This window comes from Microcaecilia unicolor, chromosome 3 (genome assembly GCF_901765095.1).
Source record: "Microcaecilia unicolor chromosome 3, aMicUni1.1, whole genome shotgun sequence".
Taxonomy (NCBI): Eukaryota; Metazoa; Chordata; class Amphibia; order Gymnophiona; family Siphonopidae; genus Microcaecilia; species Microcaecilia unicolor.
Window position 1 is genome coordinate 242,801,152 of NC_044033.1, and position 19,895 is coordinate 242,821,046.

At 42.1% G+C, this 19,895-nt stretch overlaps 1 protein-coding gene across 1 annotated transcript in view; it reads right to left on the reverse strand.

The window, feature by feature from the left end:
- The window catches only part of LOC115464530 (extracellular calcium-sensing receptor-like), a 48,540-nt gene extending 31,143 nt beyond the window's left edge, over positions 1-17,397 (reverse strand). The window contains exons 1-3 of the mRNA XM_030194897.1: positions 16,994-17,397; positions 8,390-8,681; positions 3,267-3,578 (exon numbers count right to left, since the gene is read on the reverse strand). Coding sequence (XP_030050757.1) covers positions 3,267-3,578; positions 8,390-8,681; positions 16,994-17,397 — 1,008 coding nt within the window. The remainder of the gene's footprint in view (positions 1-3,266; positions 3,579-8,389; positions 8,682-16,993) is intronic.
- Positions 17,398-19,895: the final 2,498 nt, after the last annotated feature.

Here is a 19,895-nt window from a genome sequence, read left to right on the forward strand (position 1 = left end):
CAGCTGCCAAATTCCAGACCATTCCTTTAGCTTCACTAAGTCCTTTCTCATATATCCATACCATCAGGGATGTCTACCCTATTGCAGATTTTGGTATCATCAACAAAGAAGCAAACCTTACCAGACAGCTCTTCAGCAATATTGCTTACAAAAATGATTTTAAAAAACCAGCCCAAGAGAGGAAGAGCTCAATTTTCCACTACCTTCTGTCCTCTTCCACTCAATCGGTTCCTAACCCAGAACAGTCACTTTAGTCACTTTAGTGCCCATACCAAGGACACTCAGTTATCTATTAGTCTTCTTTCGGTAACCATGTCAAATGTTTCCTAAAATGTAAATATACTGCATCTATTTCTCTCCTCAAACAACTCTCTGGTCAGTCAGTCAAATAAATTAATTAGATTTGTCTGACAAGACCTGCCTAGTGAAACAATGTTGCCTCAGGTCCTGCAATCCATTGGATTCCAAAAAATTTATTATTCTCCTGTTTTTAAAGTGTTTCCATTAATTTACTTACCACAAAAGTCAGACTTACTGGCCTGTAGTTCTCAACCTCTTCCTTAATTACGCTTTTGTGGAGAGGGACTATATTTGCTCTTCAGTCCCCCAGGACCACTCCCAACTCTAGAGAAGCTTTGAAAAGGTCAGCCAGTGGAGCCATTAGAACTTCCCTAAGTTCTTTCTGTACCCTCGGGTGCATGCCATCCAGCCCCATCAATTTGTCCACCTTTAGTTTAGGCAGCTCCTCAAAAACACAGTCCTCTGAAAATCAATCAGGGACTACTCCTCCTCCATTCCTATTTGTGTTTATCATCTGCGGACCTGCTCCAGGCCCTTCATCTTTGAACATAGAACAGAAATATTTGTTAAGGAATTTGGCCTCATCTTGAGTCTCACAATGCCACTTTTGCACTTCTTTCTATCACTGGCATATGTAAAAAATGTCCTGTCCCCCATTCTACCATATTGGTTGTTTGTTTTTCCATTTGTATCTTTGCTTTCCTGAATACTCTACCAGCTTCTCTTAGCTTTTCTAGATATTGTCGCCTGTCTTTCTCTTTCTGCAATCTCTTGTAGTTTATAAGGACTAACCTCTTTTTCTATACCTTTTCAGCTACTACTTTGAGAACCAAGCTCTCCCTTTTGCTCTTACTTTCACCAAAATGTTTGTTGCCTTTACATTTCAGTTTTATCCACTGCTTTCCAACTTCTTCCAGACAACAGTTCCTTGAGGTAATTCCCCATCCGAACAAGTTAGTTTTTTTATGTCTAGGATCTTCATTTTTGAATGAACCCTCTCCACACCTATCTTAATATTAAGCCAAACCATCTGGTGATCACTGGATGCCAGATGATTACCTACTATAACACTATCTCAATTAGTAAACACTAAGTCCAGTGTGATCCCATCCGGCATGGGTTCTAATACCAACTGCTGGAATAGTTCCCCCTGTACAGAATCCAGGATCTCCCTACTTCTCAAAGATCCAACAATAGGGATACTCCAACCAACATCTGGTATATTAAAATCACCTATTAGTAGTACATCACCTTTCCCAGCTAGATTTTCAATGTCTTCAATTAAATCCCTGTCTAATTTAAAACAAATTTGAAAAATATTCTTCACTCAACCTATCATTAAACTCTTGAATTTGATGCCAGAGAATGTAGTAAAGCAGAGTTCCTTTAGGTGGCTTCCTAAAGGATAAGCAGCATAAAATCTATTGTACTGTTTTGGAATCTTGCCAGGTACTTGTAACTAGTTTGGCCACTGTTGGAAAACAGGATGCTGAGCTTGATTGACCTTTGGTCTGTTCCAATACAGCAATACTTATGTACTTATGACTGTGAAGGAGGCCTGTATATCCACACCGTTGTAAATACATTTGCCGTTCCTTCTTTCCAGATTGACCCACAGTTTCTCTCTCTTCCTCTGTAGGTCCTGCAATATGTGGCTTTAATTTATTTATTTATTGCATTGTATCCCACATTATCCCACCTCTTTGCAGGCTCAATGTGGCTTACAATATATAGTGAAAAGTGGAAATGAGAGGAGTTAATATTAGTGTAACAGAAGTGGAAAGTATGATGAAGTTATCATATGGGGCACTGTCAACAATGCTTACTAGATATATGTGGGATTTTCATATGTTTTAGTCATTGTGGTATGTCTTGTCAAAAAGATGTGTCTTCAGCAGTTTTCGGAAGTTGGTCAGTTCATAAGTCGCTTTTAGGTTACGTGGCAATGCGTTCCAGAATTGCGTACTCATATAGGAAAAGGTTAATATCTTTAATATATAATGCCACTCCCCCTCCCTTTCTTCCTACCCTGTCTTTCTTGAACTAACTGGTCAAACTGGACCACATATAAAGCTGCCCTAATGATGCCTGATTAGTAATCTGGGTACTGGTACTGTGTAACAGCTGGCCCCAGAAAATATCCAGGTCCTTGTGGACTGCTGGAAAGTAAAATATTTTCATCTGGGTTAGGCCCATCACAGAATATCCAGATCTAATTCAACCCATGGCAATCAGCATTTAAAAAAGCCCTGACAGCCATAGGATAAATATTACGTATGTAGTTTTTATAAGTACTTTTATCTTTCCTATGTGATAAACCACCCTTCTGCAATGAGTCAGAGCAGAGTGGTTTACAATCTAAAATTATATAAAGAAAGGAACGTGAATATACAGACTTCTCTGCGTCCTCCTTCCCTTCCACACTGTTCAATCATATACCATCACTTCTTTATCAAAATAACATTCTTCTAACATAGGATAATACCTTCCATGGGAAAAAATCTAAAAATCTCTCATTTTCTCCACTCCACATGGTGCTATTTCCAGAACCAGAAGTGATCATGTCATGTAGTGCATGTGCCATGGCATACACAGCATTGTATATATTATAACTATCTCCAGAGTTTACAATGTCACAGTGTAAAAGATAAAAAGATGTTTCATCACTGCTGCAGGATCTTTGGATGCTCTTGGGACACTGGTTGTTGCACAAGTCCATCCACCACATCTCTGTGAATGAATCATTAGGAAACATGGCAGGATTCACCTCTCGGACAAATTTGTGAAAGCTTGGAATAGTCCTCTTTGCGACAGTAAAAGCTAAGGTGTTTTTTTTTATCAACGTTGTATGAGGGTAAGAAAAATCCCCGTTCATTTGGGATGATCCAGACCTTTCCAGGTACTTCCCAAATGGATGAACGTCTTATAAGCTCTGTGTACTCTCTATTACAATACAAAATAATCACTTTAGTTGAAGATGTAATGATGGTGTTGGAAAGTTTATCTGTATTTTGAAGCATGGGTGAATTGTACTGATGGAAGGTTTCTATGAATTCAATGCAACCTCCACTCTCCTCAATCCCTTCTCTCAGGATCTGCACAGCCCTCATGCTGTTTTCATCATCAGCTGCAATGATACCGACCCAGGTACAGCCAAAATGCTTCAGTAGTTTGATTATCCCAGCACAGAGGTGCAGCTCACTGGGGACAGTCCGGTAGAAATAAGGAAATTTAACCGTATTGCTCATGACAAGATTCCCCGTGGTGTAACTGATCTGCTGAAAATAAAAAATTGAATTTATCAGCACTTTGTCATGAAAACATCACATTTCTTTCACATAGAAAATATTTAGAGCATAATTATACTGTAAAGAATGGAGGTGTTAAGTCAACTGGTACGCAGTAGCCAAGAAGCTATTCCCCCTTCCCCATGTGAAGTCTGTTGCTGCTACTGATGAAATTCTGAAATAAAGCCCCACCCTGGGAAATTCCTCCAAACCCTCAAACTCCACAGATTCTTTGTTTATTAATTTCTTCACCAGGCAGGATCAGTCCACTCTTATTCTGTCCTTCTGCTTCTGTAGATCAAAATTGCCATACAACTTGAGCGTGGGTGGTAGCTTTACATACAGTAGGTTGGGTAACTTTATAAGTTCATAAGTATTGCCACACCAGGGCAGACCAAAGGTCCATCAAGCCCAGCATCCTGTTTCCAACAGTGGCCAATCCAGGTCACAAATACCTGGCAAGATCCCGAAAAAGTTCAATACATTTTATGCTGCTTATCCCAGAAATAAGCAGTGGATTTTCCCCGAGTCCATTTTAAGAATGGGTTATGGACTTTTCTTTTAGGAAGCTATCCAGAAAACTGAGCTACTGAGATGTGCATCTGTATTTTATAAATTTTGCATTAGGAGACCTATCTCTATCCACTCTCATTCTATGACTGAACAGCAGTAAACATTATGAGGGCAGGTGTATTGTTCATATATGCCACATAGAACTAGATTTGATATCTGGATATTTGTGGGATATAAGGCTAATAAAATGAAAAGAAATAGACACCCAAAAAAGAGGATATTTTCCTAAAAATTAAGAAAAACCTAAGGGACATATCTGAAGAAGCCGATAAAGAGGACATATGGTGATTCTATATATATGCTAGGTCTAGAACTAGATGAACATAGAGGGTATCTTGAAGAGAATAGTCAGGTTGTATGGGTGGATGCTGTAGTAGTAAAGACATGAATTAAACCAACTTTCTGCTTTTTGGCATCTTGCAGGGTGCCTCGACCACTGAGGACACAAGCACAAGACACCTTGAATGGGGGTTAGCAGATTATTTTACATCCGTCAAAACCTATGTGAATGTTCTACTCAGCTCAGCTCAGTTCTGCTGCTGGGAACCCTATATGTGCACCTATGGGACATGATAGCCTTACCCTGCTCATTTTGATCTATATATAGTATTTTGGGGCAATTCTATGACAGGGCACCTCTGATTGGGCCCCCCAATATAGCACATGGAGCACATGTTCTAGAAGGGCTAGTGTAAATGAGTGTGCATAAATGTGACACTTTCATGCGTGAATTGCAGGGTGTGATTTGGGTGGTACTAGGGTGGGCCCAAAACATGTACATCCATACTGTATTTTAGAAGGGGAGGGGACATTTAAATCAAAAAAGGATGGACATTGGGCGTTACACCTGCCATTTGTGTTGTCCAGGTTTCAGAACAATATTCGTATGGAGTAGCGCTCCAGTGGGTGGAGTAGATGAGGTCATCTCCTTCATTTCCCAGTGATTGGTGCACCCCTCCCCCAGAAAAAACATTAATAATGAACAGAATGAAAACATGGAACCAATCTCACTGACAACTCTCCTTCCCCCTCCAGCCACCTCAGACATTAGACATAAGAATAGCCATACTGGGTCAGAGCAAATGTTGATCTAGCCCAATATCATGCTATTAATAGTGACCAAGCCACACACACAGTAACACAGAGGAGATCCAGGAAATTATAGACCGTGTGAGCCTGACGTCGATGCCTGGCAAAATGGTAGAGACTATTATAAAGAACAAAATTACAGAGCATATTCAAAGCATGGATTAATGAGACAAAGTCAACATGGATTTAGTGAGGGGAAATCTTGCCTCACCAATCTACTACATTTCTTTGAAGGGGTGAACAAACATGTGGATAAAGGTGAGCCGGTTGATATTGTGTAACTGGATTTTCAAAAGGCGTTTGACAAAGTACCTCATGAAAGACTCCAGAGGAAATTGGAAAGTTATGGGATAGGAGGTAGTGTCTTATTGTGGATTAAAACTGGTTAAAAGATAGAAAACAGAGAGTAGGGTTAAATGCATAGATGGTCGGTAGCCAACTGTTTTGGGTAGGCTAAAGGGGGTGGAGCTTACCTCCATAGCGACGTCAATGACGTCGCTGCCAAGGGGCCGGAGCTAACCTCCATACTCTCCGTGGAAGCGACGTCAATGATGTCGCTGCCATGGAAGTAAAACAATTAAAACGCACACGCGAGGGGGGCGGGTAGGGCGGGCGCAACACCCAAATGAAAGTCGACCATTGGGCTGGGGAAGCTTAGCCTCCCCAAGCCTCTTATACGGGGCGCCTATGGTTAAATGGTCAGTATTCTCAATGGAGAAGGGTAGTTAGTTGGGTTCCCTAGGGATCTGTGCTGGGACTGCTGCTTTTGAACATATTTATAAATGACATAGAGATGGGGGTAACTAGTGAGGTATTTAAATTTGCTGATGACAGAAAGTTATTCAAAGTAGTTAAACTGCGGGAGGATTGTGAAAAATTACAGGAGGACCTTACAAGACTGGGAGACTGGGCATCTAAATGGCAGATGATGTTTAATGTGAGCAAGTGCAAAGTGATGCATGTGGGAAAGAGGAACCCGAATTATAGCTACATAATGCAAGGTTCCACGTTAGGAGTCACCGACCAAAAAAGGGATCTAGATGTCATCGTTGATGATACATTGAAACCTTCTGCTCAGTGTGCTGCAGCGGCTCAGAAAGCAAATAGAATATTAGGTATTATTAGGAAAGGAATAGAAAACAAAAATTAGGATGTTATAATGCCTTTGTATCGCTCCATGGTGTGACCGCACCTCGAATATTGTGTTCAATTCTGGTCGCCGCATCTCAAAAAAAAATTATTGGAATTAGAAAAGGTGAAGAGAAGGGCGACAAAAATGATAAAGGGGATGGGAAGACTTCTCTATGAGGAAAGCCTAAAGCAGCTAGGGCTCTTCATCTTGGAGAAAAGACAGCTGAGGGGAGATATGATAGAGGTCTATAAAATAATGAGTTGAGTGGAACAGGTAGATGTGAAGTGTCTGTTTACGCTTTCCAAAAATACTAGGACTAGGGGGCATGCAATGAAGCTACAACATAGTAAATGTAAAACAAAAATCCATTGCTTATTTCTGGGATAAGCATCATAAAATGGTTTGCGCTTTTCTGGGATCTTGCCAGGTACTTGTGACCTGGATTCACCACTGTTGGAGAGAGGATGCTGGGCTTGAAGGACCTTTGATCTGTATTTTGTGTCTTTTAGACTGTAAGCTCTTTTGAGCAGGGACTGTCCTTCTTTGTTTAATTGTACAGCGCTGCGTAACCCTAGTAGCGCTTTAGAAATGTTAAGTAGTAGTAGTAGTAGTAGTGATCTGTCCCAGTATGGCAATACTTATGTACTAAAGGTGCTACTAGATTTACACAGCACTGTACACACTGTGGGCACACAATCTAAATTTTTGTACCTGAGGCAATGGAGGGTTAAGTGACTTGCCCAAGGTTATTAGAAGCTACAGTGGGAATCAAACCCAATTCACCAGGATCAAAGCCAACTATTGATATTTTCTTAGCAGTAGTTTTGTTACAAACTCTTATTTTAAAGCAACTAATATACTTCCCCAAATAAAACAAAGTATCAGATAGCCTGACTTACACTTCCTGAAAGCAAAGGAAAATGTGTCTTACTGACCTCAAGCACAAGTAGAATAAAAGTAACAGGAATACAACCTTTTGTGCCAGGAAAGACACCAATTTGTCCCAACCTGTGGGAATTATATGGTAAAATATTTTACCAGTAAACTGCAGGATATGCATTCTCTTTGTAACCATTCAAGACAAGACCTACAAGTCTCATAGATATTTCTAAACATTGAACTTTTTCACTTATCCCTCTGTACCACTGTGGCTTTAATTTGAGCCTCACTTGTGAGGCTCACCATCTGGAGAATTAGTTGGCTAGAGCCAGCGTTAAAATAATAAATGTACCCACCTCGTAACAACTGCCATTCCTTGGAACAGGATCTTCATTCAGCTTCTTGTTTGCCATAAAATAAAATAAACAGTCATACAACTTTTTGCTTGGGTTCATTTTGAGCAATTCCCTTTTGTTTCCAGATAGAAAATATCAGGCTGCGTGATACTTTGATTTGTTTCATTCAAGAAAATGTATTAGTTATAATGAAACAAGCAACAAAGCCCATTTTGTGAAAAATGAAACGGGCCCTAGGAAGGCTCTCATCTAAGAGATTTCTCCTCTCTCCCCTGCCCTTCCCTCCATGTCCAGCGATTCTCTCCTCCCATCCATGTCCAGTGATTCTCCTCTGTCCTGCCCTCCCCTCCATGTCCAGCGATTCTCCCATCCCATCCAATCCATGTCCAGCGATTCTCCTCTGCCCTACCCTCTCATCCATGTTCTGCGATTCTCCCCTCCCCTCCCATTCCATCCATGTCCAGCAATTCTCCCCTCCCATCCCATCCATGTCCAGCGATTCTTCTCTGCCCTGCCTTGCCCTCCCATCCCATCCATGGCCACGATTCTCCCCTCCCCTCCAATCCATGGCCAGTGACTCTCCCCTCCCATACCATCCATGTCTAGCGATTCTCCTCTCCTCTCCCCTGCCCTGAATCATCATTTAAATGTTACAGTTTATCACCATTAAGAGTGAGTGGTTAATAATTTGGTTTCATTCTGCTAAAGGTAGAGGTTCTGTAAGGAAGGCTTATAGAAGAGGGAATGAAGTGAAATCAAAGATGCTCCCTGACCTGTGGGTAGTGGTATATCCTGGAGAGGCTGGAAAACTGGCTTGAAAGCTCAGCTGGAAGACCTTCAATAATAGCAGCCGGTGGTCCAGATGTTTTGCAGTTGTAATTTGGGATCCCGGTGTCCATTCCTGAAAATATACTCATGGCAGCTCTATATGTTAAGAAAAAGTTATCATAAGGGTTATGAATGTGGAATCCCAGAGTGAGGTTGGGTAAGAGCTCCGAGCTGTTGTTAATCTCCTCCACCGCAGAAACAAAGGCCAGGAAGTTGTAATAGTTCAATGCTACAAAACTTTGATGACAATAAATATAATTTAATATGAAATTAGCATCACACTATAAGCTACAGAAACATACATTAATAGTAGACAAGAAATAGGTTTAGGATTAAGGTTAGAAGCATTGTTTCTCATATTGGTCTGATAACAAAGAGCAAAACGTGCATGTTCCAGGTTTAGCACAAATTAACTGCATTTCTTTCCTATTTTTCTCTTCACCTATATCTTTATCTATTCTTCAGCCATGCTTTCAGGCCACAGCAGGTAAATATACATCCTACCCATATGCAGACACCCATAATCACTGGACTCTAGCACTGCTGTTTCTCTGCCCATCCATAGACATCGGAACCAACAATATAAACTCCCCACCCAAGATTATTCAGGAGCCAAAGGAGGTAGGATGAAGAAGTGGTATCAGGAGAGATGCCATGGTTGGAAGTACAGGTGGAAATTCCCAATCCCCAGCAACAAAAATGAGGCCAGATCCATAATAGAACAGCTGGAAGAGTTAGTGGAAATTCACATCCACCACAGGTGAAGATGTGCCCCATAGTGTGAAAAGAAAGAAAAGATAGGAAGGGGAGAGGGAGGAGGAGAAGGAAGAGAAAGGAAGGGGCTAAGAGCAATGAGGAAGCGGAGGTGATGTGGGAGATCACTACATGCCTCAATGAAGCTGACTAGTTAAAGTTTCATGCAAATGTTCACTATCCAATTCATTTTTAAAGGTAGCTGTACTAGACTTTTGTGCAAAATGGTAGACAACTCACAGGAAACCCCTCAGGTTACTACCTCAGTGCCTGAAAACTCTTCATACAAGTAAATTTCCAAAACTCTTACTGCACAGATTGTGTGTTTTTAGGTTTCACTGGATATTCAGGCAAACACTTCACGGTTGTATGCTGTGAAGCATCGGATGTAATAATCTGTGCATTAAAACATTGACTGAGCAACAGCACAAAATGCTCTAATGCATGTGCAGAACTCTGGTCTTGATGCAGTAAACTACTGCTGCTTTAGAAAATGTGTAATGAAAGATAATTGTGCACTCTATGGATTGCTGCAACGGACGTGTTTGTTTCCCTTCCTATCAGGTGTCACCATTTCCCAGATAACAGAAGACAAAGAGGGAAGCACAAAATGCCGTGGTGATCTGGTGAGAGTGAAAATCCAGTGCTGTGGCTACTAGGATGCTCAGGATCAGATATCCACCATAGGTGGCGTAGTGACCTCAGCAGAAATAAAGTTTGTGCACAAAGGGAGAATTAGGATGGAGGTCATTCATACAAAAATGAGCAAAATGATGCTAGTCTGAAGAATAAGTCACACACAGAGGGGCTGAAGGAGCTAAAGAAATACTCGACAGAAGAAGAAAAGGAAAAGGAAGATATAATGCAAGTTTTCAAATACTTTTGTGCATTGAATAAGGTACAAACAAGTAGTATTTTCAAAAGAATGAAAAGCTCAATATTAACAGGATGTTAAAGAAATAAAGAACAGGAGAACCTGAAAAAGAGATATGAAATTTTTCTTTCATGGAGAGTATGGTGGATATCTAAAGTAATTCAATACAAAACAGCGTCAGAATGTAAATGTGTTTTGGAAAAATCTGCGGAGTTCAGTTTTCACAATACTTTTACCCAGGATCTAAAGCTGTCTAAAAACCTTTATTTTTTTTTTGTTACATTTGTACCCCGCGTTTTCCCACTCATGTTCATTGGAAAAAGTGGACACAGGGAAAAGTATATTTTATCTGCCTGAAGTGTATGAAGGCTTGAGAGAGACAACATTTGTGCATTTTTCACAGTGATTTTAAGGGAAAAATATTCAAAAATAAAGAGATGAAAATCTTAGCAGGTCCTTTTTCCCCAGGTCACCTTTCAAAGGAAAAATACTCAGACTTAATGTGAGAGAATTACTAAAATGTCATCAGGTTATTTTTCCAATTCATGTCAGTAACCAACCAAAATAAAACCCTCAAGCCTATAGAAACTAAAATACTATCCAAAAATGACAGAAACACAGGAAACAAACCAAAGTAGTAATCCTAGCCCCAAGAATATGAAACCTGTTTCTGTAAAAATGTCCGCTAACTTCCAAACATTTATCACTACTACTTGACAAGGGAAAAGAATTCATTGACTCTCATAGTTCCCAATAAGGAACTCATTTAAGAACCTCACAAATATACCACTGTAATGGTATCAGTTTATTACTGAAATATGTAGCATATTTGCTGGATTATATATACACCAATATATTTGTGTATCTTTTAAAAATATATATTTGACACGGCAGCAGAGAGAATAGTTTCATTTCAAGCCCCTCTCTCTCCATTCCTTTTTCTGGGAACTTCTGAGAGCAGGGATAGTTAATCACAAACACTTAACAAACACAAAAGAGCTTCCTCTGCCCTCCCACCTAACAAAAGATGGACTAAGGTGGGCACCTGAATAAAACAAAGAACTCAGAGGAAGCATAAACAGGACATTTGCCTGTCAAAGGTATACCTGCCCCTCCCATCATCTATCAGACAAATGGACGCCAGGACATCTGCAGAAAGAAGGACTTATAATGTGGTCATGTGAACAGACTACATTAACCATAATGCCTTACAAAATATCCAGGACATGCACACACCATGCTTCTCTGCTAACATTATAAAAGGCCTGGAAACAGCCCAGCTCGCTCTCTTGGAACCTGCCTCCTCTTGGGACCTGCCTCCTCTTGGGACCTGCTGCTCTCTTTGGGGTCTGCTGATGCCTTGCTCCTGAAACATGTGCTCATCAACCAGCTGGACCACAGCATGCCTGTAACAAGGACTTGTAAGTTAACCTACCTGCTACTTTGTTCTATTTTATGCACAGATTACCTGTAAAGATCTTTTAAAAACCTACCTCTCGTGTGCAATTGTATATTAAATCAACCTTTTTGAAGCTAAAAATACGGTCTCTTTGTGTTCTGAGTATACTTAATTTATTTAATTTATTGCAATTATCACCTTTGGTGATTGGTAGAGAAATCAATATAAATACAGCACCTGCTCTTAAATTATAAGCAGTGGCGAGTTGCTCTAGAGCTATTTTCCCCAAAATAAATAATTTCTTGTAACACCACCATCATCGGTCCTAATCCTTCTTATTTTAATATAATTACTGTAACCTCTTTGAGCAGGGACTGTCTTTCTTCTATGTTTGTGCAGCGCTGCATATGCTTTGTAGCGCTATATAAATGCTAAATAGTAGTAGTAGTACTGTGCCCTTAAATATATATTAAACTTGACCCTTTCAGCAATGTCACACAATAATATAACTGCCGGTGTGAATAGAAATAGCCGGATGGGATATTATATATTCCTTCTTATAAACAAAGCACTTATTTTTTAAAGCTGCTCTGAACTCATAAGCTCTTAGGCTCAATGGAACCATTCGTTTCGCCAACTTCAGCTTTGTCAGGAGCAAATGCATCAGTGCCTTACTGAAATCAACTACTTTAAAAGAATAGTGCTTTGTTTACAAGAAATAGTATATAATATCCTATCAGACTATTTCTATTCACACTGGCAGTTATATTATTGTGTGACATTGGTAAAAGTGTTAAGATTTATATATAATTAAGAGCACGTATTTATATTAAAATAGGAGGGTTTTGGACCGATAATGGTGGTAGATTTGTGAGGTTCTTAAATGAGTTCTTTTTCCTCATCAACTAGTAGTGATAAAAGATTGTAAGTTAGTGGACATTTTTACAGAAAGTTAAACAGGTTTCATATTTTGGGTCTCAAATAGGAATTAAGCCATGATGCTACTTACAAGGTATGTCCATCAAATGAGGGAACAGTTGTGAAGAATGGACCTTGAAATGGGTTAAAGGTCTCTACAGTTATGAGTCCTCCAATCATGATATCCCCATCCCTACGGTAACCTGGTCGTAGTGGTATTGATAAGTAGTTTCCAAGTGTGCACTGACACTTGGCCGTCTTCCACAGGATGTCACAAAGCATCAACACAATCGGAACCAGATGAGCTTCCATCGTTAATGCTCTGAAACAACTTCTACTGTGATAATGCTCACTCTTCCTGCTCCAAATGTAGTTGCTGGGTATGGTGTCAGATGCTGTATAGTTTCTGATGGTGCTATCTAACTAAATATTTGAATGATGGGCAGAAAACATTAAGTACTAAACTGCAATGAAGGATTAAGAAAGACAGCAATGTATTGCTTATGATGAGGTGACAACTCTATTTCTAGCTGAGCTACATCACCTGTGAGGACACCATATGGTCTCTGTTGGGCTCTGCTGCTCAGAGGTTCATCCTTAAGGGATATCTGCTCCTGACGTCTTCATTTATCTTGAAATATAGGTTGTTTCTTTTTAAATATAACCTTACGGATCCACTGTCTTCATTAACTTAGAGACATTAATTTGATAGGAATACTTGTGTGGACTGCACGAAACACAACATTATAATACAATTGATGATATAGAAAAAGATGAAAAAGCTCATCCACTCTGCACAGGTATTGTGTCTATACTGCCTTGGATACATCTGAGATTCCAGTTAGAGTGAGACTGATATACAATATCTCTCCAGGAGAGTCTATTTTGTCCCTTCCTTCATAATCCAGCACCTTGAATAGCATAGTACTCTGATCCCTATTACTACATCCTGCACCCCATCTTTCTCATATTTAACCACAAGGCTTTATAATAATTAAAATAAATCTGCTTGATACAGATTTATTCCATTGGCCTAAGCTAAACACATAAATCCAATGAGGTGACTGAATACTGACCCCTCATGAGTTCTGGAAGAGATTAATGGAACAATGGTCAGGCTGCTTCTTTATCTCCACCACTGTCTACTTCAAGAAACTGAGTTCTATGGAGGAGGAAACTAATGGTCTGATAACTCAGGAAAGCACAGAAAAATGAAGGCAGATAAAGACCATATGGCCTATCTAGCCTGCTCATCCATGTCATCTACTCTCCATATCTCTTCCTAAGAGATTCTATGTACTTGTCCAAAGCTTTCTTAAATTCAGATGATGTTTTCATCTCCACCACCTCCACTGGGAGGCTGTTCCTCAAATTCACCATCATTTCCACCTTATACAACACCTGCTGCTCTCTCTTACAGGCCCATTTTTGAAAAAGAAGGACGCCCATTTTTGAACACAAATCGGAAGATGGGTGTCCTTCTCATAGGGTCATCCAAATCGGTATAATGGAAAGCCGATTTTGGACGTCCCCAACTACTTTCGTTTGCAGGGATGGCCAAAGTTCCTGGGGGCATGTCTGAGGTGTAGTGAAGGCGGGACTTAGGCGTGCCTAACACTTGGATGTCCTCGACCCATAATGGAAAAAAAGGGCGTCCCTGACGAGCACTTGGACGACTTTACCTGGTCCTGTTTTTCTTACGACCAAGCCACAAAAAGGTGCCTGAAATGACCAGATGACCACCAGAGGGAATCGGGGATGACCTCCCCTTACTCCTCCAGTGGTCACTAGCCCCCTCCCACCCTCAAAAAAATCTTTCAAAATATTTTGTGCCAGCCTCTATGCCAGCCTCAAATGTCTTACTTAGGTCCATGACAGCAGTATGCAGGTCCCTGGAGCAGTTTTAGTGGGTGCAGTGCACTTCAGGCAGGCAGACACAGGCCCATCCCTCCCCCTACCTGTTACACTTGTGGTGGTAAATGTGAGCCCTCCAAAACCCACCACAAACCCACTGTACCCACATCTAGGTGCCACCTTCACCCATAAGGGCTATGGTACTGGGGTACACTTGTGGGTAGTGGGTTTTGGGTTTTGGGGGGGGTTGTGGGGCTCAGCAGACAAGATAAGGGAGCTATGTTTCTGGGAGCAATTTCTGAAGTCCACTGCAGTGCCCCCTAGGGTGCCCGGTTGGTGTCCTGGCATGTCAGGGGGACCAGTGGACTACAAATGCCGGCTCTTCCCATGACCAAAGGGCTTGCATTTGGTCGTTTCTGAGATGGGCGTCCTTGGTTTCCATTATCGCCAAAAATCAGAAATGACCAAGTCTATGGACGACCATCTGTAAGGACGACCTAAATTTCAAGATTTGGATGTCCCCGACCGTATTATCGAAACAAAAGATGGACGTCCATCTTGTTTCGATAATACGGGTTTCCCCGCCCCTCCATTGGGACATTCTACAAGGATGTCCTCATGAAAACTTGGACGTCCCTTTCGATTATGCCCCTCCACGCCTCCTTCCACGTTCCCATTAATGCCCCACATTTCTCTTTATTTAACTATCTCTCTCAATTAACCTAACTCACCAGCAGAAATCCATCCCTTGGCTGCTAAGCATCATATACAGTCTATGCCAGCATGCTATCACTTTCAAAACTCTCAGACTGGCATTTTCTTCCTGTTGATGTCATGCACTGTAAGAACAGTGTACTGTCCACTAAATTATAGATAATTTGCAGACTTCTTCATACACAAAACATAGACAGCCAAATACAGAACACAGAGGCAAATGCAGAGGTGTGGAAAGTGGCACTCTAGATCTAGTTGAGGCGACCTGGGACATCAGAAAGCAGCAAAGATCAGTGCCATGAATAGTGGATCTGGGGTATATACACAGAAGAGGAGCCTGGTCAGAGCGGCCTAGTACAGGAGACCATGGAAAGGTATATGAAAGTTCCAGCACAACTCCAGGAGAGCTGGGCAGGGCTCTGAAGTTGTACTAGTGAATTCAATCCCCTGTTCATAATGGGGTCAGATGGTTGTAGGCATAGGAGCCAACTTTTCAAAATTATTGGGGGTGCTAAGCCCAGTGGAAACAACCTCTCCCTGGACACATACAAGGAATTTTCTCAAGCACCCACGGAGCCGACTTCTATTAGAGCCCCCTCCCCCAACCAGGCGCGCTGCCTTATTCTGATTCATAAATACATAACTACTACTACTACTTAACATTTCTAGAGCGCTACTAGGGTTACGCAGCGCTGTACAAATTAATAACTAAGGACGGTCCCTGCTCAGAAGAGCTTACAATCTAAAGGAGCATTGCCATACTGGGACAGACCAAAGGTCCATCAAGCCCAGAATCCTGTTTCCAGCAGTGGCCAATCCAGGTCACAAGTACCTGGCAGAAACCCAAATACTACCAACATTCCATGTAGAACTCCAAAGAGTAGCAAGATTCTAGAATTCTAAAGAATAACAAGATTCCATGCAGGATTTCAAAGTGTAGCAACATTCCATGTAGAACCCCAAAGAGTAGCAAGATTCTACAATTCTAAAGAATAACAAGATTCCATGCAGGATTTCAAAGTGTCACAACATTCCATGTAGAACCCCAAAGAGTAGCAAGATTCCATTCAGAATCTCAAGTACATAAGTGTTGCCATATTGGGACAGACAGAAGGTCCATCAAGTCCAGCATCCTGTTTCAACAGTGGCCAATCCAGGTCACAAATACCTGGCAAGATCCCAAAAAAGTACAATACATTTTATGTTGCTTATCCTAGAAATAAGCAGTGGATTTTCCCCCAAGCCCACTTTAATAATGATCTATGGACTTAGAGCCTAGGCAGTACTGCAGCTTTAAACTGGTGTTTTGGGCTGCGCAGGGGAGTTGAAATCTCTTGCAGTCCAGCGAGTTACAGATACAGACTGAAACGACCCATCTACTGCTTTACTGGGGCTCATTTTCAAGGCACTTTTAGTTAGACTTGAAAAGTTCCATAGGTTACCATGTAACTTTGCAATTCTTAGTGCTTTGAAGATATGCCTCGCACATCTGCTTGCAATCAGCACGTTTCAGTAAGCCTGTGACCTCTGGCTGCCTTCCAGAAGGGGTGGAAAAGGAGAGAAAGTCTGAAATCAAGCTGAAGTAGAAAGGGGTTCAGATGCCCGAAAAAAAGTAGCTGGCCAGCAACTCCGGATCGGCAGGTAGGGAAGGAGCAGAGGAGGTGGGGGGGTGGGATGGAAGCTGAGGTTTTGGGCCATAAATGTGCGGCTGAAGAAGCCCTTGACAGGGTCCAGGGTCCAGGGTGAGGGGTATTCAAAGTTCGCGATAATCCTGGTTCTGACGAGGGGACAGGTTCTTTTATGAGACAAAAAGTCCTCTCTTTCCAAATTGCATAATGTTATCAACTTTGGAAATGAATAAGAAGAAGCAAATTCAATGTTTTTTTACAATTTATTTTGAAGGGGGTTTTAACACGTTTTAAGAAATGAACGATATAAACGTGTACAAGTGTTTTCTGGATATCAGGTCTCTAGTTGCCTGTAAAGTTCAGTTTTCAGAACGTTTCAACAATCTCAAGACATAACAAAGTATAATACCGTAGAAGTTTACCTCCTTGGGCTGGGATGTTAGGTGTTTGTGATAACTTTCCTGTCAATCGATGGTGCATCCACAGACCCAATTCTGCTGTATACACAGCTGCCCTCAGGCTCCCGAGCTCTCCCTCTGCCTCAGCATCCTGCCTATGTGGGACAGGAAACTGCTGCACACTGCTGGTGGGCCCGGAAGTTGAAACAATGAAGCTGTGTGGGCGGGCCATGGCAGGGTCGGGACTGCAGCGGGACTCGGGAGCTGGCCTGGGACTCAGGTGGGACAGGAGGACCGAGGACATGCACTCACGCATGGCGCCACCGGCCTGCCACTGCCTAAGTTCGGGCTTTTGCGATGGCGGCGCCGGAAGCTCCTCTGTGCTCTGCCTCTGTTGCAGCATGATGATGATCATCCCGCCTATGCGGGACCGAAAACTGCAACAGAGCAGAGCCAGAGGGAAAGCTTCCGACGGCGAAGGCAGTGTCTGCACTGACACGGAGACAGAGTCAGTCCGGAACATTGAAGGAGGCGGAGCTGGCAGGCGGACAGCACAGCGGTGCAGCAGGGAAGGAGTCGGGAGTCGGGACAGTGTGCAGGGAGCGGGACCGGGCGGGAGGGACTTTATGCTCACGTCACATCGTCACGTGCCACTGCCAAATTATTGGGGGTGCTTGAGCACCCACAGCACCCACGGAGTCGGCACCTATGGTTGTAGGGATAGAGAGGGATACTGCCGCGCAGGTGCTCAATTAAAAAGAAGTTGGGTTATTGAGGCCTTGTGCTGGCTCAGAAGTGCAGGCGCAGCATAGAAATGACAGTTGAAACTGAAAGCAAGGCAAGAGCCGGTCGACAAAAGGGGAGTGATGCTAGACAATGTGAGAGAATGTGTAGGATGAAAAACAAAGCAACCAAAAAAGAACTCTGATATTCAGTGCAATACAAGGGTTGCAAGGAGCAGGAGCTTACAGAGTGACAGGGCTCGTGCTGCTTCGAGCCTATCTTTGAACTGTGGCTAGTTGCTGAGGCAGTTGGGAGCACTGTTCCCTACAAGCTGAGCAGGAGTCCTCCAACTACAGTCCTGCCAGTGGGGGGTGCTGTTTCACTATCATGTTTTCAATATTGAGGTACAGGCAAGTTCTGCAGAATCCAGGGAACCTGCCTGTCCCTAGAAAATGAAAACACAACATTGAAGCACCACCCCCTACTGGTAGCAATGCAATTAGAGGACAGCAACTCAGCTTAGAGGGAACAGTAGTTGGGAAGGAAACTGTTAAATGGGAAAGGGCATGTGTTGTGTGAGCTCTCTGTAAGAGACACATTTGTTTAAATTTTCTTTTAATATTCAAGCACCTTCTGACCTCATATGCAACTTTCTTTAATTGAGTCCCCTTATTTTCTAACTCCTGTTACTCTGTCTTGTCTATTTGTATCCAAAAATGATATCCACTATTGTATCTGATATATTTTTTTATTAGGAGGAAAGACCTCAAATCATAAAGGGACACTCCTTCATTGATAATATCAACATTAGGGAGAACCTTTAAATCATCAAGAGTAAAAACCTCCTTTTAATTTTTATTTTATTTTACACATATATATGGCTTCTGCGCCTTACTTTAATCGTTCAAAATAACGATAACCGTCTATTGAACAATAGTACGGGATAATTGCACTTAACTTTTTAATCTACAGTCGGTTAGACATACATAGTTACATAGTAGATGACGGCAGAAAAAGACCTGCACGGTCCATCCAGTCTGCCCAACAAGATAACTCATATTAGCTGCTTTTTGTGTATACCCTACTTTGATTTGTACCTGTGCTCTTCAGGGCACAGACCGTATAAGTCTGCCCAGCACTATCCCCGCCTCCCAACCACCAGCCCCTCCTCCCAACCACCGGCTCTGGCACAGACTGTATAAGTCTGCCCAGCACTATCCTCACCTCCCAACCACCAGCCCTGCCTCCCAATCACCAGCTCTGGCACAGACCGTACGAGTCTGTCCAGCACTATCCCTGCCTCCCAACCACCAGTCCCGCTGCCCACCACCGGCTCTGGCACAGACCGTACAAGTCTGTCCAGCACTATCCCTGCCTCCCAACCACCAGTCCCGCTGCCCACCACCGGCTCTGGCACAGACCGTATAAGGCATTGCAAGGCCTAGTTCAGTCTTATGCAAACTTGTATGTACCTCATTTCTCATACATATGTTTTTAAGCTACATACTCAATGTTTTGTTTATTATAGACCCCTGAGGCAGGCATAGTCGAAACACGGTGCCGTGTCGGGTATTAGAAGAATAAAGTTTTTTTCATCATATTGTTTGTCTCCTGGTGTTTCTTGGAAGGGCCTTGCTGGTAACACTATTCCTCTTCACGTGTATCTTCATACATAGTGGACCCAGGTCTTCCGCTCCTGCGGCCACTCCTGCACCAAGGCATCCAATCCTTCCGAGAGACTGTCCTTCCTCCGGCTAAAGGATTGAGTAATCTTGGCAACTGCACTGCTACTCTTAAATGCATCTCAATGTTTTTCAAATGCTAAATGTCTTAACTGCACTGCTATTCTAAAATGCATCTGAAGGTTTTTCGAATGCTTTGCTTTTAATGCCTTGCTTACAAATGTTTCTAAGTGCCTTGCATTATAAATGATTTATTTCACTTAAATGTTTAATGCCAACATAAATGTATTAACTTGCCTCGCTACCTTTAAACACATGCCAAAACCTCTCAATCTGCCTTACTTCTAAACGTCTTGAATGCCTACCTTTTAAATGTTCTATAAACGACCTACCAGACATCTAATAACACCATAAAGAGACTCGATCTATCACCTGCTACATAAATTTAAATACTTACTACGGACCTCAGAATAACTGCCAATATGAACACCAACAAACTGATTATGAT